A 26,069-nucleotide genomic window follows, 5' to 3' on the forward strand; every position below is an offset into this window, starting at 1 on the left:
GTGAAAAGCTACCTACTTACATCACCTGCACTACTCTTGTTTTTAATAGTTTGGTTTGTGTTTTAGATGCAACTCCCACCCTAAGCATTATGATTGCCTAGGAGTAATTAAAATACTTCTACTTTCCTTCATTTTGAAGCAGCAGGAAGGAGGGCACTGAGAATGGTTTGAGGCAGTCTGAAAGAACTGAGTGGGAGCTGAGGAAGCAGATGGCACTCTTGGTCGTACCTTCCTAGCCCATTAAAGAATGTGTTTGAGCAACAAGAATACTTGGATCTTTACAGAAGAACATCTGGTCTTTTTCCATAGTAACCAAAAGGGAAGCTGGTTGAATCCTACCTAACCAGCAGTCTGTACCACTGTAAAGCAGAGGTGAAAACCCACCACAACAACCTTGTTGAAAACAGCTCAAGTTTTGCTACAAAATTTATTGCTACAAACTTCAGCAGGAAGTCTATTTTATTCCTCATCTCACATAACTAACATGATAGCATTAACTGGTGAATCTTACTAGCCCTGCAAAGAAAAAAAAGGGAAAGCCCTTGTAATCCCTCTTGGACAGGCAGAGTTGTGGGTGCCTTCTCCACCCTGAACCACCAATGGAACTCCAGGCTGAAGTCTGCTAGGAGTCTATGAAGTGCTTTATATTCAGTCCTGTTTTACAAAGAGCTTCACACAAAGTACCTGTTTAAAGTTGCCACTTCGCCTTTGCTCCCAGTCCATCATGTCATGGAAAATAGGAATCATTACATTCCTCAGGTCTGGCTGAGGGATCAAGGTCACTTCCAGGAAAGGGCCAATCAATGCTGGAATAAAGTGAAGCTTGTGTTCCCCTAAAATAAAAATGAACATAAACTTGAATGTGATTTGGGTGTCCTGTGAGTTATCAAGCAATCCAAATGCTGTCTGAAGAATGAAAAAATAGCATTTTAAATGCCTATAGGTTTTTTTAAATCACACATCTATCACAGCATGGGCTATTTCTTAAGCCCAAAAGGTGACAAAAGAAGAATATAAGGCCAACATAATTGATCAGATTTTATTATGCACTACTGAGTTCAGAAGTGACAGTGGGTTAGCTGTATCTGAAGTTAATCCTCCAGCAAGATAACAAAGACAGACAAAGCACTCTCTACAGTTCATTTATATTTCAAGGGAATAATTTGGTTTCTAAGCTCTGCATCCTTGTGTTTACAAAATGGTTAACTGTCTGGTATTCTGTGCTCATCAAAGAGGTAAGTACTTTTGATTTTTACCTATCTTTAGTTTTGCAAATATAGAAATGGAAATATGTGACTCAATTGCAGGAAAATGAAAGTATGACCCAGCTGTTCTCAAAACAACTTGCTTTAAAATCAGTTCTAAGACGTCTATTATCTCACCACATTCCACTTAAAATTAAGTTCTTGTCAGTAAAGCTAGAAATGGCAGAAATGGCATACAGTAAACACTGACCATTCCGTTTCAGTATTTCACAAGTAAGACTTCTGATAGCCTCAGAATGGAGGTATTATGAATCAGGATGTATTGATTTTTCCAATTAATTTACGTCCAGCCTACCTCTGGACATTACAGCGAGCATTCATCCCTGCTTGCTGCTGTGTTCAGTGTCTGAGTTTGAGCAAAGGAAAACAAGAACTCCCTTTTCTGGAAACATCCTAGAATGCTTATCCCTATGAAAGCAAGGTGACTGTACAAGGATCAAGGCTTAGGTTAGGATGACTCTTACTGCTACAAGAACTGTAAAATGCTGATCAACACAACGCCAATTGAAATAAATATGCTAGCATTTAGTTGGACATATTACCAGATGAGCTCCATACTGTGTCCCACAAAACTCACCCCTACTGAAAGGCATCATTTGCCTGCATCCCAAGGTTCTATTGAGCAGAGAACAACATGAGTGGGGAGGTGATGCACACTAAGGTGCACGTGCAGGAAGGAGGTAGGACCTGGGAGTACATCCTTGATACAGCACTTCTGAAATATCCATCATATATCCATGTAATGTAGAGGGATGTCTTAGTGAGTCAGCAATACTAAATATTGCAAAAAAAAGTAAAAGATGCCACTTTTCTGATGTTAACAAGATACTAATATGAAAATATTTCTTATTTTGAACAGGTATCTCTAGTACAGGCTGAATTCAAAGACCAGATTTTTGCAACTACATATCTTGCTGGGGAAAAGATTGATAGAACTGAAATTACAGTATTTCAAAAATCACTGATGATGGTTTCTGTACCTTTAATAAGCCCTCTGATGAAGTGAATATTGAATAACTGAAATACAAAGATGACAAACGTAGTGTCCAAAACTTCTACTCACTTTTTATCTTTTTCCCAAACAATGTTCAACTGCATTTCTCTGACACCCATAATTTCAAACAGTTTGCACAATTGCTTAAAAATAAATGTGTTCCTAAGTTTATATTCAAGCATGTATTTTTTCTATGTTGTCCAATGTCTCATTTATACATTAGTCACTGACTTGTTTATGCCTTTATATTTTAGTGCAATAAGACTTCAGAGAAGACTTGATGCAACTCCAAGATCTCAGGAGACCTTCAGAATTAAGACATGTTTTGTCCTTAACCAATTTGACAACAGGACTAAAAATAAAAACCTAAATAAATTTCAAGGCATAATAATTCTTCCCAAAAGGAGCAGTACTTTGTTTCTTAATTTTCTCTGATGGTATTTTCTCAGTTGTCAGTGAAGAAAAGATGATGGCTCAGCTACAGTATCAAGGAACAGAAAGCTGAGTTTAGCTATACAGAAGGGAATTATAGATGACAAACTTTTTCCTAAACTTGAATCAAGACTTCATGTCTTGAACATAATTATCAACAACTCATCTACCATTGGGAAGTAAATATAATAGGCAAATAACTAGTAATTTGCTTTCATTTTAAGAGTTACTGATGATGTGTTTAATCACTTACCTAAATTTTGCCACATACTGAAGATTTCACATCCCATTGTTACCCGCATGTCACCATATCTGCAGTGTATCAAAAAATAAAGCAAGAAAGCGAAAGATAATTTAAGAAAATCAAGTTCATATGCCATTCTGTGACATTATCAAATGAAACGTCTCATTTGTAGTCCACAAAAAAAAAAAAAAAAACCAAACACCTTTGAAAGTGCTGGTTTCTCCCAAGTGTTTTGCTCTTTTAATTGTACCCAGCTGGATTCCTAAACCCAGGTTTATTTGAAATATTGTCAAAATGCTACACATCACTAACACAGCTATGAAGCAAAACGTATTTTTGCCATAACATGCTCCAGTTCTCTCTCTGAGAGAAAACAGTTTTGCTCTAGCTTAAAGAAATACAATTAATTCATGCAGACAACAGCACGGCAGAAACACTTGAACAAGTTTGAGTCACTAATGCTTTCACTGGCAATGAATGGCTCTTTTCCTCCCAGTGTCTGAACCAGTTTAGGCACTCACCAAGGTTATGAAGACGTGTACAAAGGGACAGAACCAACTCTTGTTCTAGTCAGTGGACATACCATTATGGATTTCTTTTGGTGGGTTCTTTTGCAACCTCCAATGTCTTGCATTTTGAGAAATCATTGCATTTTAAATCTATTACAGTTTTCTACAAGCTGATAGCAATACTTACTTTTCTAAAACCTTTTTCTTCTTGGAAGGTGTGAACATCTCCAGTTGCAGGCATAACTGGTTTATAAAAATGACAGCAAGGAAAAAGTAGGAATCCCAAATCTACAATAAGCATATGGCATGTGGTTATTTCATTTTCTCAGTATGATCTATGGACACCCAAGATGCAAAATTTCCAGTGACAGCCCTTCTTTCAGTCTTAACTGCTAAATTACTCAACCTGCTTTAGACTAAATTTCTTTGACTTGAAATATACTTTTCATCAACCCCAAGATGTTCAGCAGAAATACATCTATTTACATATCCTACATATTGAAATGCAAAAGTTTCAGTTACAGATTAGGTTTTTCATCCCTCCAAATAAAAAAGCCTTACTTTTGGAAAGTTTCTTTTTTTTTTTTTTTTTAATAGAAAACTACAAAAGTTATGCCCTTAAACCCAAAACCCCAAAAATTCTGACACCTCAAAAGCTATCACATAACAGGACTGACATTCTCTGTCCATCACACTTTATAATACTATTTGCAAGTCTCACTTGCTGCAAGCTTCACTGGACAAAACTAAAGCCAGGTTTTGTTAAGATATTGCAAATATACAGATTTTTTTGTGCTCATGCTTTATGAAATAGATGTTGAATATTCTACTTAGAGATAAAATTAAAGTGAAATACTAATTACTATAACCCAATTATAGATGCTTCATGACTGGAAGTGTAAAAGGAGCCCTATTCCAGACCCTGCAGCTCAGCAGGACAGCAATAACATTGCTAACCAAGTCTATGGGACACAGAGACCTTGTCGACAGGAAATTCTTTTATCAGTTTTAGCCTCTGAACTTACATAAATTCATAAAGGATAGGCTTCCTCATGTTCAGTTAAGTAGATAAATCTGCATTCCTGCCAATCTATCTAACAAGAGTTTGGATTTTCAGAGAAGCAGCCACAATCCTGCTGGAAGTCAACAGGAGCTCAGGGTCTTCTCTAGGAAAGACATTCTGCACTTTTCATGATGCAGCACTTGGACTAAAATCTCTTGGATGGGCAGAATATTCATTCAGGTTTGTTTCCATGGAAATGTGTCTTTTCAGACACGTTCCTAGATTTTCTCATCTGAATCCTAAAAGCATAATCTGTAATTCACAATTTATTATAAACGCAGTATCACACGGTATGAGGTATGCACTAACATCTTTAACTACATTCACTGTGAAGTGTCATAATTTTCTAATTTTAATTATGCAGCATGTTAATTGGTCTGAGACAAATTACAAAAATATAAACTGCATTTTATATAAATCTGCATTGATTAAAAAAATGAAATACTTTTTCTTTCTGCAATAACAGAAAAACCCAGCTAAATAATTTCATTAGTTCTTATGATCCAAAAAATTGCTACACAAAAATCCTAAATAAGTAGTCTAACAAAGAGGATCAAATAACAAAATGAAAAATTAGATTAAATTAAAAAAACCTCACAGCACTTATTTATAAGATAGTCCTGTATTTAAGAAAAAGCATCTCTGAGCAGTTGAAATTGCTGATTTTTTACATATTCTAGCTATTTAGATGCTGGAGCTAAGTTTAATAATCACCAAGACACAGGATGATGTAGCAGCTATTACATCAATTGTTTACTTTACCTTGTAGTCAAAGTTTTCATTTAAGAAGTTTTTACGAAGGGCGTCCGAAAGGTACAAGACTGTAGTAATGATCACACTGGGAAGAAAAGAATAAAAAAGACAGGAGTTTTCATTATGTGGAAATTCATATTTAATAATCAAAGCAAGACAATTTTCCAGTGAAGAAATAGACATAGCGTGTCTGGTGGCATTAAATACTACATTTTCAACATACCATATAAATACCTAACAACATCTATTGACAGAAAACATGCCCATTAAGATAATGAGTGCTGAAAGAACATGCACTGAAAGCAGACATTCTATATAGAACATAACTGATCAAGACCAATCATAAATTTTGTTCTGAAAATAATTATTTATTATTATTATTTATTTATTATTAATTATTTATGATACATCTTATCTTAATAGTATTAATACCTACAGTTGTACAATTTGTTTTCAGCTTTCTTGGTATTAAAAATATGTGCATATAGATCATAAATGCAAAATATCTAGTAAATGCCAATATTCAACATTGACACCCGTATGAACAAAAAGTCTCTTTAAGGACAACAGATAAATGCAAAACTGTGTGAGCTCTGAGAGAAGGATTTGCTTCTAAAGATTCATATGCTGTATGTTGTAAAAAGTCATACATTACCCTACTTTTACACCTGCATGAATTATAATAACCTATCTTAAATAAATATATATGACCAATATCCTCTCACAGTGGTTGTCACCAAAGTTCAATGATGGCTTTGTTTATTACAGGAACCAGCTTTGGTAATCTACAGGAATAGGACATTCTTTGAGATTATTTAAATCCACCTAATTTCAAAGGTTGTTCAAATCTTAAACTAAACTCTGCAGCCCTCTTGTCTTCCAACATATTTAGTCAAACTAGAAATCTATGTAAAGCATTTAATTGTTTTTGAAAATAGTTGGAAGTGAATACTTATGGAGAGAAAAAAAAGACAAACACAGACTGATCTTTTTGCTGTTATGTATTTTACAACAATCAACTGTTTAAAGATCTTCTGAGAAAAAAGGTTATATCTACACATTTCATTTAATTACCATCTGTCTATTATTAATACATTTAGTTCTTCTTTGAACATAATTCTTGACCAGCATGTTTTTACAATGCTAAAATATGTTTCCCTTTCTATATTTTAGACTTCCTTTTTTAAACTATTATTTGCAATGCATTCAAGACAAAAAGACTTAAGAATAATATCAGCAATATATATTTCAAGGTTACAATATTTTTCATTTTTACAACACTGGAGAATTAAATGTTAGCCAAGCCACCTAGAATATAAACTATATTTTTCTTCTAGCACTTTGGACAGTTTTCACGTTTATAAATAAAAACTGGCTATGTATCATTTAACATATTAGTAGTTTAAATGTTTACTTCCATCCTTCTACATTTAAAATTACTGTCCCTGCCAAACTTTACCTTCTGTTTGATGTGCCTGAACACCTGCACCAGCCAGCTCTGAGTCTGTTTTTAGAGCAGGTCTTGAGTCTTAAGTTTCCTATTTATTCCTATTCCATGGCTCAAGTGTATTTTCATACGTATTATTTTCTCAAGGATTACACTGTAACTTTTCAATCCAAGTAGTGTTCTGTGCTTAGCACTCATGGGTAAGTTAATCCCACTTTTTCACCAACAGAGAGTTTCAGCCTGGGTACAGCACTTGCTATTGCAGCACGGAACACAAAGTGAAATGTTAGTAAAATGCAGTATAAGGAAAGTTAATAATCGAGGCACGGATAAGAACAGAGCCCTGTCATTCTTGTTGTTGTGCATGATTTAATTCAAGATCCATATGCTTCACAGAATGGAAATAGTTTGTATATTTCAGGAAGACATTCTGGTAGAAAAAGTCAGTTTATCAGAATTTTTGCTATATGAAATTTCCACCTAAGCCCAAAGTAATAAATCCCTAAAAACATTACTCAAGAGAAAATTCCACAATATCCATAACCATACTGCCAAGTTTACATGACATAGTTCTATTTATGTCTGAGACAATTCCTATCTTGCTACATTCCTTCCATGGAAGGTGAAACTGAAGAGAAAGATCTGCTTCAATTTTTATGAAGTGAATAAAGTAGACAAATGCAGCTTTTAGAATATTTTTGAAGGATTTTCCTGAGATAACAGAATAATTGCAATGCAAGTATTTCTTCCTACAGGGAACTTACCTCAGGTTTCATTTGTTTGGTAAGCGAAAGATATCATATGGACTAGTTGATAAAATGTGGGTCTCTAATATGAGAGGGTATGTTGTAGATAAAAAAAACCTCAAAACACCAGATGCAACACACAAGGTTGAAGACATTGTTTTTGACCCACCATCTGTTATTCTGAATCTACAAAAGTCTAAAATCAGGTAGAACAGAAAACAAGCTAGGGCTGGGGATGCTCATATACAAAAAAAGCTGAAATGCACAAAGCAGAGGCAGCAGCCAGAGGACAGCTGCCTGATTCGGTACAGTATTCACATTCCAAGTTGATTCCTAGCCAGTGATTGCCAAACCACTACAACATTCATTTGAAATCCATCTGACTATCAAACTATAAACTACTCAGTTTGTGACAAGACTTGCTTTTCTTCCTCTTACCACCTGCTACATATTTGTTCAGAATGCCTGTTTTACAGGAGAAAACCCTCTACTTTTAGCTACTGAGTTATTCTGGACTCATACACAGGATGCTAACCCAATGTCTGGTAAGGCCATTGATAATGGAATGGCTTTTCCATCAAATTTTCAGAGCAAACCTTTCTGCAATAAGCTGTTTGAAAAATCCAGAAGTTCAACAACTGTTTACTGCCTGGGCTATGTTCTGGCAACTTGACTTTTGTCTGGGGAGCCAGTGGTAGAAAATAACAGTTTTCCTTTTCCATGCTGGTACAGGACAACTGTATAACATTAGCTTCTCATACCATTCTTTACTATTTCAAAGTGAAATAACCCCAAGCACAGAGGTATTCAAAGAGAAAAAAATTTCTTTCATATTTCATAAAGAAATTAAATAAACCTTGAATCATGTATATGTGTATATATCTATTGTTATATGTTTATGAGCTTATTTATATATGCATGCCTGTGTATATATGTTTTTTGTGGAGGACTGAATGCCAGGTTCAGTTGCTAGCAACATTTTGCATTACATAAAAACTTGTTAGCAACACTATGTATTACATAAAAGCAAGAATTTTTGTTCATTGTAGGAGTCTCAGACTCCCACACCATAGGAGCTAACAGGATTGTTTAGAGCAGCCATTATGATGACACTAATGCTGATTTGATACCTTCCCTTACTGTGTATTCCATTTTAGTTACTTTTATAATAATAATAGTAATAGTAATAATAATGTATTTTAGCCATTACTGAATTTTATAACCAAAAGGATTCTCTGCTTGAAGTACTTATGCCCAACTGTCAGTAGATACATTTGTAATTTCAGTGTGAGCAACATATTATGTAAACCTTACTTTACAGATAAATTATTTTACTATTAATAGTACTATTTGTACATCTATTTGCATGCTTATAATATTCAAATTGAGGATTGGATGACCTAGCATCTCTACTATTAATTGGAATGCTAAAAGGCTATACATAGTTAATTACACAGAGATCTTGAAAACTAAAGCTTCTTGTATATCAAGAAGCAGAAAATTAGCTCTTTGTGTCTTTGCCTATGATACATAGGCATAGTATACTATGAATATCAAAGATTTGCTCAGCAAGTAGTTGAAGTTCCTTTGCTCTCCATGTTCCTCCTCAACTGTTAGTAACATGACACACCTGAAAATTTCAGCTGAGTCTGTTAACTGCTCTCAAAATATGCCAGGCAAATAAAGTAGTAGACAAATCATTCTTCTCCTAACCTTAAGGTAACTGAAGCCACTGACCATTACACAGTGATTTCCAGTTGAAACTGTGAAAGTCTTCTCCAGAAGCTTCAATTTTAGTCAGGCATATTTTGCTATAAAATTTAATATTTCTCTCTGGCACTAGGCAACCGATCCAGACATGTTCCTATATTATGTGGTGCTCCCCTGCAGTTACAAATAGAAGCTAGATACTACCTATTTGATGTAGAAAGAAAGTCCACTTCTAGAATGAAAGAAATTTAAATCATATTTTCCATAGTAAACATAAAGCCATATTTGTCACTCAGTAGTAACATTCATGTTAGAAACATTAAATGACCATAAGTAATTATTTTGCTTTCCTGCACCTGTGTTGATTAGCTCCGATATTACAGGGTTATGAAGCTTTAAACAGTTATTTCTCTCTCTTTGCTCAACTGTTAGAAGCTAAGGATGTTTTTTGCATGTTCTCTTTCCATTACAAAATACAATGGAAAAAATCCATTTCTCTGCTTTAGTGCTAAGTTTGCCATTTAAAATGTTACTTTATTTCTCAAATTTTAGAAGCCAATTAGCAGTTTATAATGTTAGCCATTAATACTTTCACACATTAGGCATGAGAACATTCAGAACTATAGATCATACATGTGTTCTCTTGAAACATCTTAGTATCTGGACAGTTATAGATTTGACTTCTTGAGCTCATAGTATCTTCTGGTTTTGGTGGGTTTTTTAAATTTCCCAGTCAGCATCCAAATATCAGATGCTACATAATTACTGAAAACATTGCAACTAGAAAGAAGAAAAACCACTAGGAGCCAGAGGGCAGTGAGATTTTTATATGTAAATATTGTATATTGTAAGAATTATGGCATTTTAAGACTCAGAAATATTTCAGGTAATTCTAGTTCTGCATACATAAGTAAGAGAAAAAAAAAAAGTAATTTCTCCTTCAGAAAAAGCTTATTCCTTGATTTTATCCTTGCTAAGACTTATTTCTTCCCTAGGCTCAGACAGGCTAAATCTTTCTTCCTGTAAATATCAGACAGTTTGAATTCTTATATCAGTCTATGGACAGGGGGAAAAGCAGTGCTGCTGTTGATGTGACAGCAGTGATGGGTGATGTGATGGCACACACACTGCCTTCAGGTGAGCTGCAGTCTCACGAGTGAAAGGACAGACAGATCAGAAGGCAGCCATGGGATACAGGAAACACAGCGCCTGGTTTATTCCTGGAAAGCAGAAGTTTGAAAAGACCCAGACTGTTATTGGATCACTTAATTCTGCTCTTAAAAAGATGGGCTAGACCTTCTAGCTTTTTCTTTTAGAGATGAATGGAGCAGAGAGTTCAATTAGTTTTGCCTTTAGTTCTGAAGAGTCTCAGATCCCTGGAAGTGCTCTGGCTGATGAAATGAAGCTCAGGGAGAACAGCTCACTTCTCTCTGTGGGGCAGGCAGTGCCCTAATTTCGCATTCTGCCTCTAGGATCTTTCCTTTGCACTTAAATATTTAGGGCTGGAACAGCTCTAGCAAAGCTACTACTCTGTGCTTTTGAACACCTTGAGGAAGCTGAAGGAAGGCAGTCACTGCCATTGCAGTGAGGGACACGAGGTAAAGGAAGAAGCTCCCATTCAGAAACAGCTCTGGGAAAACTACTTCTCTGCAGCTGACGAGAGAACAGACACAGATTTTCCTTTCTGCTGCCTCAAAAAGGAACAGAATAGAACATAGGAATAATGATGCTTCAGTCTTCAGCACACATTTAAGTACACCTGGTTAGCCCCGTTTCACAGCAAACTAGCACTTCCTCTACATAGGAACAGATTCCTAACCAAGCAATTATTCAAAGCTGAATTGGTAAAGATGTGCTTATAGCCCACATGCTTTGTGGGCAGAAGTTCTTATGCAATTGTGTTATCAGGATCAGTTAGCTGGTCTGATGAGCTCCTCGTGGTCAATTCCCACCAGCAGCCATTGTCACCTTCTGCCTATCTTCTTTGCCTGACAGAACTAGGCATAGATTCACCTTCTAGATGGTCAGAAACAACATGACATGCATTAATAAAGGGGTATGTGCGGTGATTACTGAAATATTGGAGAAGAAAAATGCTCCTTTTGCAGAACTTGGTATCATCTGAGTATCACCAGCCATGTAACACATGCCAAGGTCGTTCCTAAATCTTAGTTCTGTACGTGTCAGCTGTTGCAAAGCCATCTGCCAAGCCAGTTGTTACTGGAATATATAAAAATTTCTTAGAGTATTTACTTTGTCTAAAAGTTCCTATTTTTTTTTCCTTCTTTCTTGTGCTTCACTGTTTATTTCTTAAACATAATTGCCAAATGCAGGCTGGTATCAGTCATACCTTATTTAATATCATACAGAGAAACAAACGATCATATCCATTCTTTAATTAATTTTTTTTTCTGGAATTCAAACTTGAAAAGATTAGCAGCACTGAAGTAATAAAAATTAACAAAAAATTGTTTCAAGTCATGACAAAGTTTGAACAAGTACTGTTATGCTTAAATATCCGCACACACACAAAACAAATACAGACTGCAAACCCAAGTGTTGTTAGATTTAATTGTACCAATTATATTGCTACTAGTAGTATGTACAGCACCACAAATTTAAATTCTCCTTGAAGCTAGCAGGCACAATGCAGACTAAAACTGTCTTTTAATCAGGCATTGCAATACCTATCATGAAGGTTTAAGTCAATCCTTCATTCTGGATTCCTAGGTCTGCCCAACACAACGCTCCTCCTTGCTGACACTGATGTTGGTATAACTGTGCTGACTGCTCAGCTGGGTTATCTCATCTAAAGCTAAGACTGCAAAAAGGATAGGTAGTGATAGAGGTAAAATAAAACTTAATATATTGTTCTAATTACTTCTCAGAAATGCTGGGAACCCATTTCTTTAAAAATAAGGCCTGAGCAGACAAAGAATGACTGATGGGCTGGTTTCATGTGGAAACCTCACTCCGCAGTGCTTAGAGCCTTACGTCACTGTTGGCTTGTGCTGTACCTCATTTCCTGATTTGTGATTTTTGTGATTTTTCTGACAATCACTAAATGAAAAAACATGCAAAAGCATCTTTAACAATATTACAGTTGATAATTTCTTCTTGAGAGCAAACAGATCTTTACCAACTCAGAATTTCAAGAAACAGATTTGAAAAGAAGTTCCTTAGAGACTTGTCGTTTGTTACTTGGAAAACAAAGCTGTTGATGCTTTGCAGCTCTAAGTGTTTCTGAGTTTCCTGTTATATGTGCTTACTAAAACTCAGAACAGAAAGAAGTATAGATTATATAATAAATTTGCAGTATCAAAGAAGTGCAGAGATTTGAAATCTTAAATTAAAAAAAGTAAAATTGCAGCCAGCATTATTAAAAATACATTTCATTTTTATTACATACATCATATAACTTTATTTTTATTATGATCTGGGCATACTACCCATACATTTTAATAACATTAAAAATGCCTTACTTGTTTGCAACCAAACGCATCACTGTCCAGTCTTTTGGAAACATCTCTGGTCGTATTAGTATCCGAAATACTGTGAAAATCTGCAGCAGGAAATCCTTTGGAAGGAAAAGAAGTAGTCATATGTCTTTGCTGCTTTAAAAAGAGCAGTGATCTTTAAAAATATTTTAATCAGAGAGAAAAAAATCATTATAGAAATAGCAGAATTGCACTTATTTTCACCATAGATAAACCTCTGAATGCTTTTTTTTATTACTTCCCAAGAATTTTCAAATAGTGATTTAATCCTTTCTTCTTAAAATGATGAAAAAAATATAATGTGCCATTTGATTGACAGCAATGTATAAAAGAAATGTCAAAGATGCATTTGGTTTCCACCCATACACTTCCACAAATGTGATGTTGAGAACAATTTGCAAATCAAAAAAGCACTTTACAAACACCAGAGAGTTCAGAATATCTCCTTAATCATGCCAGGTTTTCATCACTTTGAGATTCATTCTAAAAGCAGCAGAGAGAGTGTAAGGACAATTTTGTCATTGACTTGACAAAGACCAGTGACTCCAGTAGAGATGCCCAGGCCCCGTAAGTGGCAGTGCAGCTGGCTGGCTGTGTGCAGGTCACTTAATCTTGCTGCTGCATTTGCTGGATCAAAAAAAACAGTCAACACCTGTGAGCTACTTTGAATGTAGAAAGCACTGGCTGAAAACTTTTAGCATTATCATCTCCTATGTCATGTAACTCACTAATAAATAATGAAACTGTTCCTCTCAGCACATTTTTTTCAGTTTTTTTTTCCGCAAATAAAACGAACAAGGGACCATCTTGATTATGTACAGTACTGCCAGTATTCTTTTAGTATGAAAATCGAGCTGTTGACAACATGAAGAGCATGAGGCAAGTGATATAAACACACCTAACAGAACCAGTGCAGTACCTGACCTTGAAATGTTTGGTATTCATTCTGCCCACATCATTTGTAGAGAGTTACCCCGAAACACAGATGAGATGAAGATACAAATAATTTTGAACACCAAAATATATTCTCAAGTGCATTTATCAAAGTGTAGATGACAGGCATTGCACAACAGATGTCTTTCATTAGAGAATCACTGTAAAGGGGGATGAATACAGGCACTGGGTAAGGCAGATGAGATCCCCACAGCCACCCACCAGAGAAGATTACATAAAAGAAACAACCTGTTTTCTGAGAAAGATGCCAAAAAATTATCTGTATTAAACAGTATAAATGATACTCACTGCAGATAATGTACTACTTGAATGCAGGTGACCAGCTTTACAGATAAACAACTACCTACCTCTACAAACAACACAGTTATGCCAAGCCATTTTTCTATAGGTTTGCATCTTGTACTTAAGTGCCTTTTTATTTTGCAGAGTTTACCTCCCTCCCCAGTGAATAATCCCACAGCTGTGTGCCATAATCCCAACAATATGGCAATACCTTGAACGTTGCTGCAAATCACCTCACAATAACATCCCAGATTCTTTCATACTCCCTTTTTATCTCCTGTCCAGACACAATACATGCTTCTGCCATTAGGGATCTCACCAGTGGACTGCTGAACTGAAGAGGCCAAATGGCTGTTATTGAGAAACCATAAAACCATGCAGTGGTATGAAGATTTAAAACCCAAGGGCTGTGTGAGGTGGAAACACAGCACCTTTGAGATAGCTTGTTCAAAAGTCATTAAGAATAACAGTCAGAAAGGAAGACCATATGTACTTCATTTCTTTGGGTAACTAGGCTAGAATCAGAACACATCTTTTATTCCAAACAAACTTTAAAACAAAGCAAATGTAGACACTGGCATTACATTTTGAATCATTAATACCAGGCTAATTATTTCTAATTTTCATTGAAAAAAATAGAAAATTGTGTCATCAATGTAGCAATATTAGCTGCAAAACATAGATTTAGTAACAGATTTTAACATTTAAAAAACATTTTTGCCGACAGTATAAGTGAGCTAACATTTGGTTGGTTGAGTACAGATAGTATTAATGTCTCATATGTCTTCTATCTTAAAAGCAAAAAAGGAAATAATTTTGTCCTTTACATACTCTAAATACCATCTCTTAATATTTCTACTTAGTGTACATAAGGTCTAGTTCTATTTGTAAGATAATACTAGATATTATCTTATTAGTAGTACTAAATTGGTACTAAACTATAAGGTCTAGTACTAAATCCCACCACTCAAACAACTTCACTCCTGAAGGATGGGATGCCATCCAGAGGGACCTGGACAAGCTCAAGAAGCGAGCTGGTGGAATGTCATGAGTTTTACAGGACCAAGGGCAAGGTGTTGCAGCGCAACCCCTGTATCACCACAGGTTTGGGGATGAACAGATGCAGAGCAGCCCTGCCAAGAAGGACTTGGGGTGCATGAGAGGCTGCACATGAGCAGGCAAAGTGCCCTCCCAGCCCAGAAAGGCAATTGTATCCTGGCTGCATCAAGAGAAGCGTGGCTAGCTGGTCAAGGGAGGGGATTCTGCCCCTACTCCAGTCTGGTGAGATACCACCTGGAATGCTACATCCAGCTTTGAGGCTTCATTGGATCTCTTGGGGTACACCTATGAAGCATTTTCATCTGGGTCAACAGTCCACTTTGAAGGTAAATGCATGATGCTCCATTGCTTTGATTCACACTGTAGGATTACCAGACTACTGGTATCAAGGTTTTGTAGAGTGTCCAGAGTGCCAAATGCCAATAAGAAAGAGGATGGTTCCACAGTGAGCTATCAGCTCCTGGGCAACTCATCCATCCCTTGGCCAGTTCCTTTCCCAGAGCTTCTTTGCTTCACTGCTTTCTTAATTTATATCAGAAGCCACCTAAATTAGTGGCTTTAGAACTACCCCTCTGCCCCAAAACTCATCCTTTCACAAGTCCCATATGTGATGGATGGCCCTGCAGAGCAGGGGAAGGATGGTGGCTAGAACTGAGCTTCTCCACCAGAGACACTCCCCATGCCCAGGGACCTCACACAGCCTGTGCCCAGGGGCCATTAGAGAACAGTGGCATAAACTCCACTTGGTATCAGGGTATGGCATCCACCTTACCCTGCTCAGCCCTTAGAGCTGGAAGACAGGGATGACAGAACTGTAAGATTTACACCCATCTCTATGAAATATTATTTTTTCCTTCATCAAATTTCTATTCTGTCATGTTATGTGACATCAAACTGCCAAAGAATAAAAACTAGGCCTTCTAGTAGGTGCTTACTTTTTTTGTTTACTTTTAATCTCTTAATTAAAAACCCCAAACATATTGATCAAAGCCACTTTGCTGTGGTCAAAGCTGCATTGTGCTAACATATACTGTTTTTTACATTCACTTTCCCACTGATCTCTCCCTGTTCATAGCCTTCCACTGTTACCTTTTGTCATAAATTATATTTGAGCTTTTCCACAGCAACAAATATTCACCTAGAAGGTTGCCTCTGTTATATAAATTAGTGTAAAATATATTTACTAGGAGTGGAAAGCATTTTGTGGTAAGAAAAAAGAACATACCTTTCAGATAATATTGAAAGATAAAAGGAAGCATTTAAAATTACTATCTTGTTAAAGTCAGGGTTTCAAAAAAGTGAGTGAAGTATAGCATCTGGTTCTACCACTCAGCCATGAAACCCCTGTCAGTTCTTTTATACTTCATTTGCATGCTTTCAAATATAAAATGCTTTCCCTATCTTCTGCGTTGAGTGGAAAAAACCTCTCTTAAGAAACTGAAAAAAACAGTCACCATGTCAATTACTTAAGATAAATATATTTACAAAATAAAGAGAATATTTGCATAAGCAACCACTCTTTTAAGGCATCACTTAGATGCATGTCATATAAATATGTATACATGTCATTCCTTCAAAGTCTCCATTCTGCTTCTCTTTGTTTAACAAGCTGGAAACAGCCTTTAGTAAGTTTGGTATACACTGCTAAAAAAAAGAGAACTGCAAAACCTTCTTTCCTTCTTTGCAAGTACCTTCATGAGTGAATTTTTGTTTGGAGATGTCGTTTGGTGGGGTATTTTTATTAACTGTATCACAAATGCTGTGCAAACATACATTCATGCAAGTACTGACATAGTCACTTTGAGTATTAGTCTGGAAGAAAGACGAAATGCCACGTGGTAGCAGTGCATAATCATTTAGTATAGATGGTTATTATAACCAGAGGCTACAGCCAAAAAGCAGAGCACAAAACAATTCAAAAGCCTAGGTTACACTCCCTTGTAAATAAGGTTTCCCTTGGAAACCTCCTATCAGATCTGTAACTCATAATGTGGCTTCAGGAAGACCCAATTCACTTTGATACTACTGACTAGGGACAAAATGAGTAGTCAGAAATGCAGCAAGCTGATGGTAGTTATCACTGAAGTTCAAATCCCAACTAGCCACTAGATTAACTGAGGCTACCATTTTATCTTCTAAAGCATCTCAGGGAAAAAACGTCTTATCACTGATATTAACACCTTCTGAATTTTCATCTATCCATACTGATATCATCTCCTAAGATATCTCAAAGCAAAGAAAATTCCACACTTAGCAATCAAAGCAGAAAAGTAAAAAGGGAAGTAGCAAGATGGTTTTGATGGCCTAGTCATACACAATCACTTCATGATTAACAGCAGTGGTGGTGTTGCACCCTAGCTCTCATCTTTCCCTCTTGCTCTCAGTGATATTTGATATTTCCAAGTGAGAGGAAAAAACAATATATTATTTAAGATTCAGAAGAGAAGGCATGCTGCGTTGATGATGATCAGACTACTACCACTGAATCACTGGTTGAGCTGATGCTGATTCCATGAGATGTGAATGGAAATAAACTCTGGACTTGAGTTCTTAAGACCTCTGTTGTGATAGCTGATGGCACCAGCTACAGCTGCTTTCCATATGTCTCTGCGTAATAGTAGGGTATGTGCGTGGGGGGAATTCAAATGTGTCAAATCAAACACCATTCAAGCATTAATTCCAGAGATTTTTCACATTCCAAAAGGAAGAAAAGCCTGAATAAACTCAACACTGTATTTCACAGATATATCAAACAGAAATAAAGCCTGGAACCACTAGGAATATCTGTTCAGAACTCACACAAAAGGTAAAATATTTCCACTAAAAAATGCCCAGGTTCCACAATATTTACTAAAAATTGCCTAAGGATAGCAACTATGCTAGGTGAAAATAGATGCTGTATGCTTATATAAATATCATTCGCCCTGTACAACTCCTAGGTAGTGGTCTTGATTTATGATAACTTCTTAGCAGCATTTTCTATCTGTTAAGCTCTATATGAACACCTCACTCAAAGAAAAGGCCCTCACAAATTATATGCTCTCTTCAGCTCAAAGCAGTTATCAGGAATTTACGTAAATCTGAAATTGCACCATGACTAGACTCCCCTTTCCAGGGCAGCACTTAAGTATATCAAATGGCAATTAGGGAGTAATGTCTAAAATATATTATTACATTAGGACATGATTACTGGCTGAATAATGTGCATAAATGATTACTCAAGATTTTTTTCTGTGGATCAAATTTGGTACTATATAACTTTCCAGTGTCCACTAGAGTGGAAATCGTAGTGTATATGTTTATGCAGGAAATCTTAACTTGAAGGACATTTTTTTAATCCTGCCCCTCCTCCATAATGGAATTAAAAATGTTTTATTTCCAGAAACTCAATAACTCGATTAATGAAACTGGTAGAAGTTGCCTTAAAAGACCTCCATGGCTACTCTTTTATATGATTGAAATGAGCAGACAGACATTATAAGTCTGACACATCCTCCTGCCAATGGACGTGCTGCACAGCTAAGAAAAAGGAAGAGTTAGTTGATGATGCATTTCTCAAGCTGCATGTTTGCTATTGCCATACATAATTTAATGAATGAAAAAAATAAGCAAGTATAATAAGCCAAACATAAAATCCCCCAACTGCCTGACAGTAAGAATCAAACAAGAGCAGTGTAACCTTAGAATGACACCATCTTCAAAAGTGGTTTGGTGTCTAAATTCATGGCTTTAAAGCAAATTTACAGATCCCTGCATCCATATTCTCCCTGCTGTCATTGTAGAAGCTTTAACAGCCTTGCCCCGCTGTGAGAGTGGACTCAAGTTCCCAAGAAAAGCTGTGCAATAGTTAGCTAATCTGAAAACACATTGCATTGAAATACTGAAGTGATTCATCAAAGCACAGGGATATCTTAAAGTGAGATAAATCAAAAGGAGAAATAAAAAGGCCTAAGCAAGTGGAAACACAATTCAGTTACTCACCCTCAGATCTTCCTTTGTGTTGAAGCTATCGAGAAGCTGTTGATAATGTCTATCAGTCATTTGTCGCAACAGTGACAATAAACAGGAGACAAATTCCCCCTGTTCAGATAAGTCAAGAGGAGAAATATTATAATGTTTTCTGCACTCGAGCTTAAACTCTTATAATATAAGCACTTGAAAATAATTTAAAAATGCAAACGAAATTAATCTACAATTAGGCTTCAACTCCACATTTTGTGAAAATACATAGATTGCACTTCCTTCCCATTTAAGGAAATATTTTTCCCTAAATGGAGTTTATTTGCTTAGAAAAATCTATTTTAATTAGTTCCAGCAGGGCTAAACCAGTAAAATTTTTATTTCTTATTTATTTTCCTTATATCTGTTTTTAAACAAATTACTTAGATAGCTAAAATTACAACCTCTTTAGTCAACTCAGCTTTGAAACAAATATAAACAAACATATTTTGCAAGAATTCTGGGAAGAATGCTATTGTTTTCCTTTAGGGAAGAAATGAATGGAATTAGCTGGGAATTATTAAAAACATTCTGTCTTCTCAAAACCCCAAGATTTGTCAAAAACAAAACTCATTTGTAGGACTGAACAAATTTTGAAAATGTTTTGATCAGAAATTTCTTTGGGTTTACAGAAGAATTTCTCATTGAAAGAGCAGAGAACTGCACTGGGTATCTCCAGTGAGAAAACAACCAAGATATTATAGGAAGGAACAGGTTCTTCCATTCACCCTTTCCTGTCTGCTTATTCACTTTTGGACTGGGAAGAAACACTGAATGGTATCAGTCCTGACTGCAGAATTTATGAGGACAGGGAAGAGTCAGAGGTCTGTTTTGCATCCCAGTGCTTAGAAAGAACAGTTCTGAAATCTCACAAGCTTGCTAAAAAATGGGAAATATATTTTCACCTGTACCGGGAATGGAGAATGAGACTGAGAGGACAGGTGATAACAGTACTTTAAAATGCTGTCTTTCATCAGTTTACCAAGTGAAATTTTGGGAAGGTTTCCCTCCATCTTTCATTAAAAACGGAAAATAAGATTAAAAAGAAGTAGTATGTTTTCTCAGGAATGGCTGTTCTAGATTTTACATTGGAAGGTCTAATTCATTTGTGATTACACCTGGCACACTCGATCATGTGTGAGGTGATGGCTTTCACTGGCATAACGATTCTGAATTTCTTACTTCCCCTTGTAAACATAGCATTCACAGAAACAGTGAATCACAATCTCAAAACAATATCCTAAGGCTACAAAAATCTCTTAATATTCATGCTCTGGGCGTAAACATAAAGGTTACAGCTGCTGTCTTGTCATATCTGTATATCCAATTGCTAGCTTGAGTTACAAAATTCCTTCCCTGCCTAGGCATTTTAAGCAGTCCTTTTTAGTCACCTTTCTTCTATGTTCCCACATTTCTTTCAACTTATATAGTAGTATATTAAAAATCACAACCCATTATAGAGAGCTGTACTATTATAGTTGACTTACAGATTAGTGTTATAAAAGTATCAACTTAAGCGAATTGTTAACTGACTTCTAAATCTGAGCTTTTAATTTGAATCTAGGTAGCTATACAGGCTAGTTTTTAAAATAGGAATGCACATTCAGCCTCATTTGTTGAACTCAACATAAAGATGTATGTTGTAGGATTTCTGCCAGTGCTGGCCACAGATAAACTTTCAAATCATGCACAAAAGCAAATTCCACACACATAACCTTGCTAAAAAACATTTAGGGTCCAATTCCAGTGTCAAAAGTCAAGCCAAGCAGTATACTAATACCACTTAGGTAGAATCCTTAAGTAATTTTTTGTGTCTTATTTCAGGAGCACAATTATTAAAAACCATGGAGCTTTTAATTAAATTCCAGCTCATTTAGGTTCTGAGCGACTGAACTTTCAAGACCTAAAATCAATTACAGTTAATTTTAATTGGACTGCTTTCTGCCAATTCTTTATATGGAAATGCATTTTTTCTGAAGGAAGTCCAAAGGTCTAATTCAGTGACAAAACAAAGTAGAAATTTCACTTCCATCATTGCATTAAATTCCATGTTTGCCAATGCAACATCTGTAACACTGAAGCTGTGCCTACTTCGTGCTCAGTTTGAAGCATCACACCCACCTTGCAGGTTACCACTGAACAAGGCTGCTGACTGAAAATCAAATGGTATCCAGCCAGCAAAGCTGCTTGAAAGAAATGGTGGAGTCATGGCAGCGCAAAGCCCAGGGCTGCCTGATCTGATGCTGTTTCTTGGTGAAGAAAAACAGTGACACGTGGGCCTAGGAGACCACACTCAGATGGGTTTGGGACTACTTCCACAAGGAAGACTATGTCTCATTCAAAACTATGAGAGAATTTTATTAAGTGTGCTCCCATGGCACATCTCACAAAGAATTTTTTATGACACATGCAGTTTGAAATAATGGCAACATACCGGAACAGACCCTACTGCTGTACTCACGTTGAGTACTTTATCATACATGCTCTACAAATAGTTCCAAGAATCTGGCTCCATGTGCTGCCAGAAGCCCATACTGCATGATATTTCTACATAAATGTATATAATTGCCTTATGCTGTGCTGTGAGTCACTTCCACATTAAGTATTCTTTGAGAGCTTGCAGTGACAATAACATGGCTTTTCTGATGCATAACAGAAAATTTTGCAACTTGAAAGCACTTTCAGAGTCTAATTTTTTGATGGTGTAAAAGAATTAGGCTGTCATGATATTTAATAAAAACTTAAGCTGCAAGCAAGGGGGTATCTCATAACAAGCCAATAAAATCAGAGCTTTGCTACACTAGCAGTCTAACACGACCACCATTTCTTCAGCTTAGATTTTCTTGTGGTGGCTTGATATGCCACACAGCTTACATTTGCAATTTTGTAATTTAAAGAAAAAAACGTTCCAAACTCTTAGATGCATATTGCTGTTGAACCACAGTGACAAAGCATAATGTCATCTTATTACAGAGCTTGGTCAGCTCCATAAAATACTCCATATACAGCTTGCTACCTGTGGGTCTAAAGTAAAAGAGAAAACAAGCCAAAAAAACCCGTGGCAACCCTTTTTTTCCCCTGCAGCTATTAAATGCTTTTGAAATGTTTGATCTCAGAGGAAATTCTGGTTTGAAAAGCAACACTCTATTCATTAACAAAAACTGTTACAATGTAAACACTGAGCAATTAGTTAATAAATGTATAATGAGATGGTAAATCACTCAGCATAGTATGTTTTCTGCACTAAAAGCTAACCCCTCACATCTTCCTGGGGTCACATCCCTGGCTATATTAGAACCAATTTGCCCTTGAAAAGCAAAGTGAAAACCTTGCTGCAAACAAAGCAAAATAACACTTCATTTTATTTGATCAATCCTCATCACAGACTTTTCTGTAAATGCCTGTATTTCAACGTTCTAATTTCCATGAGTTGTTACAGCAGGTTCACCAAAACATCATTCGCTAATCTTCTAAATCTGTCCTGTATGCTCAGCTTCATGTGACAAAAACAAAGCTCAAATGCTCAGCCCAGAGAACAACAAAATGCCCCTCAAGTAATAAATTTAGATTAGTACAAGTTATCACGGATTCTGCAGGCATCTTTAGAGTTGTTTCATCATGAAAAAATGCATGCATTTTAGGAACTATTATTAATTGATACTTTTCCATTTTCAGGAATTCAAACTGAAGGAGCGTTTCAGAAAGCTATTATATTGCAAACAAAAGGATCATACTGAAATAATTACTAACCTGAAAGTCTCAAAATAAATGTTATCTTTTGGGCTTGGTTTTTTTGCTTTGTTTTGGTTTTTTTTGGTCTCAATCTATAAATAAACTTAATGAAAAAAATTACTATTTCCACTAAAAGTTAGTAGAACGCAAAAAAGGTTTTCATTGTCCTCCTCATTCTCTCTTTTATTCACAAAATCTAACACTGTGAATTACAATAGAAAGACAATTTATCTGTAAGTCTAGTAGTCCAACCAGTGACAATTGTGAGCTCTTTCATTGCAAGAAACTTACAGTCACATCCTGAAACTGGAGGCGCATAGCAGAGCCTGATGGTTGTGGTCGGCTGGTGATCTCCAGGATGGTCCTTAACAGAATATCTAGCAGACTGTTTACAATCACATCGATTTCTTCCAGGACTGATTTCTCCTTAAATAATAAATAAAACATTTAAGATTTTAAAATAGAAATATGACTGCAAGTATAATTCCTTCGATGCAGTTTTAGAAATTACAGTTTCACTATGAATGCCACATTCAAGAAACAAGGACTAATCTCTAATTCAGATATTGTTTAATTTTATTATTTTTTTTCCTAACAGCTTTCCATTAATTGCATCACAGAGGACAGTTACAGGGATGACTTTGAATATGTAAATGTTCAAATTAGCATAGCTCTATTTCCACTTGACATTTAGAAGAAAGCAGTAAATAATATACAAAAATTTTTCAGGCAACATTTTTATAGGTAACACTCATATATCTTCTGGGGAAATTGCCAAGAAATGCTTAAAATCCAAAAAGCAAAATCCTATTTTACACTTTGAAACTATCACCAGAAATAAGCAGATGGTGCTCAACCTTCAGGACATGCTTCATCAGTAAGGCCCAGCTATGATGCTTCCCAGCAGCTGAGTAGCACAAACAAATTAGTCACTTATGTGAGCCCGCAACTGCTTGTACACAACATCAAAACAAAGGAATCAAAGTGCTCACTGCCAAAACAGACCGTGAATACCTCAGTTACCAGCATGAAAATACTGGATAAAGTCAAATTTTAGTTACTTCTCCTTTCTAATTCAGATGGAAATATGTTGTCCCTGCTTCAAGACTGTTTTATGTCTCTACTGCAGCAAAAACCACCATCTTAATCTGAGCAATTTTATCCATTGTTTAATATGACCCTTCTTCACAGAAACAAACACTTGACAATCAAATGCATGCGACCAAGCTAAAACTCAACTGACAAACAAATAGATCAGCTTTGCTGACACTGAGGTGTAGGAGTGATTTAGGTTTTTTTCTTTTGTTTAATTTTTCTTCCTAGACACCATAAAGCATATGATTTGTAACAACACTCAAAATTTCTTTTTGGACTAAAGTTGAATCTAGTGTCAAGCCATGTTCTCTATCACTTCATCTAGCATCAAAGAACTGTTAAACCGGCTTCTATGAAAACAGACAGCACACAGCATATCTAGGAACCGCATCCACCATGAGGACCCTTCTCTTCGCTACTACAAACTACTTTTGGAATGAGCAATGGCCTTATTTTTCAAAGCTGCCTAACTGCAAATGCACTTGTTCCCTCAATCTCCAAATTATCTTGATTATAACGGAAGGACTGAAATTCTGTACTGGTACCAAGAAACATGTCAAAGTCACCAAGTTGTTAATAGTCTCAATTACTCAAAGAATACTAAAAATAGAAGCTGCATATCCTGAACATTTTGGAGATTTTTATGTAGATATCCACTTGTAATTGTGCACATCTCTGGCTTGGTGACTCCAAATGGAAGATCTCCTGAAATTCAGACCAGATATGTAAAGTTTTCTCCCAGGCCAAAACCACAGTTCTGCTTTAGTATCTATCACTTTGTCTCGTGATGAGATTTTATACTTATCCAGGAGCAGCTGGAAGGAATATGTTGTTACAGTGCCAAAGGTGCAAGCCACATCCATATCAAATCACTGATGGAGCAACTTTAATTGCTGAAAGTGGTATGAAATGAAGAAGCACATACAGGAGTTCTCACTAATGCATTACAAGGTAATGTATGCTGGCCTTGACATGCATGTATTGCACTAATTACAGGCAATGCTTGGTTTTAATTGCCTTGTATCCTGTTGTCTGTCAGAACCTATCATCACCTTCCCACATATGCAGCTTTCACACATTAATTCACAAACATCATAAACTGACCACAAAGTTTATCAACTAGCAACCAAGTGCAATCTCCCTTGCAATACTCACATCAACCTCTTTATCTAGATCAGCCCTGTGTCCCCTAAGAATACACAGCCCCCAATAAAAAATGCCCCTAAAGAAAGCAGACATTTCTTTCTTTCCAACACAATGCTCAAGAAGTGCAAAAGCTTGTCAGAACACTATGTGATACAATTAAAATACTCATGCATGGAAAGAAAAGGGTCATGCAAAAAACAAAATGGCATGTTTATGCAGATTCATTACAAAGAGAACTCCTTAAAATGCTCTTGGGCAAGGTCCAGCTTGTGTCATTAAATGTCACTGAGCCATATAAAGAAGTTCAAGTGGATGTGACATGGTGTTTACTCACTGAGCTGTTCTTCTTGATGAGGCAAAATATGTTGCTAAGGATACGGGCACACATTATAAGGTCCTTCTGCTCTTGTAAATGCATGTGGAGATGATGTAAAACTACTGGAAGAAGAATGCATCGAGAATCTGGAAAAAATGAAAAATTTCACGAATAAGAGCTTCTCATAGAGTAATTTAATTTAAATACATCTATAACATATGTCTTCAGTCCAAAACTGTTTCTGATAAGCAGAAGCTATTGCTAGCATTAACAAAAATGTTTGATAAGCAGAAGCTTTTACTTCACAATCATAAGCAAATGTTTTAAGAGTAAACAATATGCTGAAAGTCACTATGTTATAGCATGGATGAAGAAAAACATCACTGTGTGGAATTTACTACATATAAAATAAATCTTAAGTATTTATTTAATTATCATCCAAAATTAATAAAATGTAGAACAGTAATGCCTGTATTCATAACAAAGAGAAATTATGCTCTAGTGTTCCTGCCACATGACAGGATCCATTTATACGCCAAGGTTATGGCAGACTTCAGCAGAAACTTAGGTTGTTCTACAAAAAAGTTCTACTTTACAGACCAGCAGCAGTATTTTCAGATTTCTTTCAGAATTTTTACTTTTCCAGATTCCTCACTCCTACTGAGTATGAGCAACTTAAATTATTGATTTCTACATAAAATAATTTGCCTTTCCACTCTTTCATTTTCTAAACACAGCTCTTTGGTCTTATTTGCAGTCCTGATTTTACTGAAAATTATGCAAGAACATAATTAACATGCTACTTTTTTCTGCTTCTTTTTATTAC

General features: G+C 36.0%; 1 protein-coding gene across 1 annotated transcript in view; it reads right to left on the reverse strand.

The window, feature by feature from the left end:
- Window positions 1–26,069, reverse strand: part of DOCK4 (dedicator of cytokinesis 4) — a 222,738-nt gene that overhangs the window by 40,705 nt on the left and 155,964 nt on the right. The window contains exons 24-31 of the mRNA XM_041471554.1: window positions 25,262–25,389; window positions 22,978–23,112; window positions 18,937–19,035; window positions 12,646–12,740; window positions 5,270–5,345; window positions 3,632–3,732; window positions 2,945–3,003; window positions 685–833 (exon numbers count right to left, since the gene is read on the reverse strand). Of these exons, the coding sequence (XP_041327488.1) occupies window positions 685–833; window positions 2,945–3,003; window positions 3,632–3,732; window positions 5,270–5,345; window positions 12,646–12,740; window positions 18,937–19,035; window positions 22,978–23,112; window positions 25,262–25,389 (842 nt within the window). The remainder of the gene's footprint in view (window positions 1–684; window positions 834–2,944; window positions 3,004–3,631; window positions 3,733–5,269; window positions 5,346–12,645; window positions 12,741–18,936; window positions 19,036–22,977; window positions 23,113–25,261; window positions 25,390–26,069) is intronic.

This window comes from Pyrgilauda ruficollis, unplaced genomic scaffold, assembly GCF_017590135.1.
Source record: "Pyrgilauda ruficollis isolate IOZ18807 unplaced genomic scaffold, ASM1759013v1 scaffold27, whole genome shotgun sequence".
NCBI classification, from domain to species: Eukaryota; Metazoa; Chordata; class Aves; order Passeriformes; family Passeridae; genus Pyrgilauda; species Pyrgilauda ruficollis.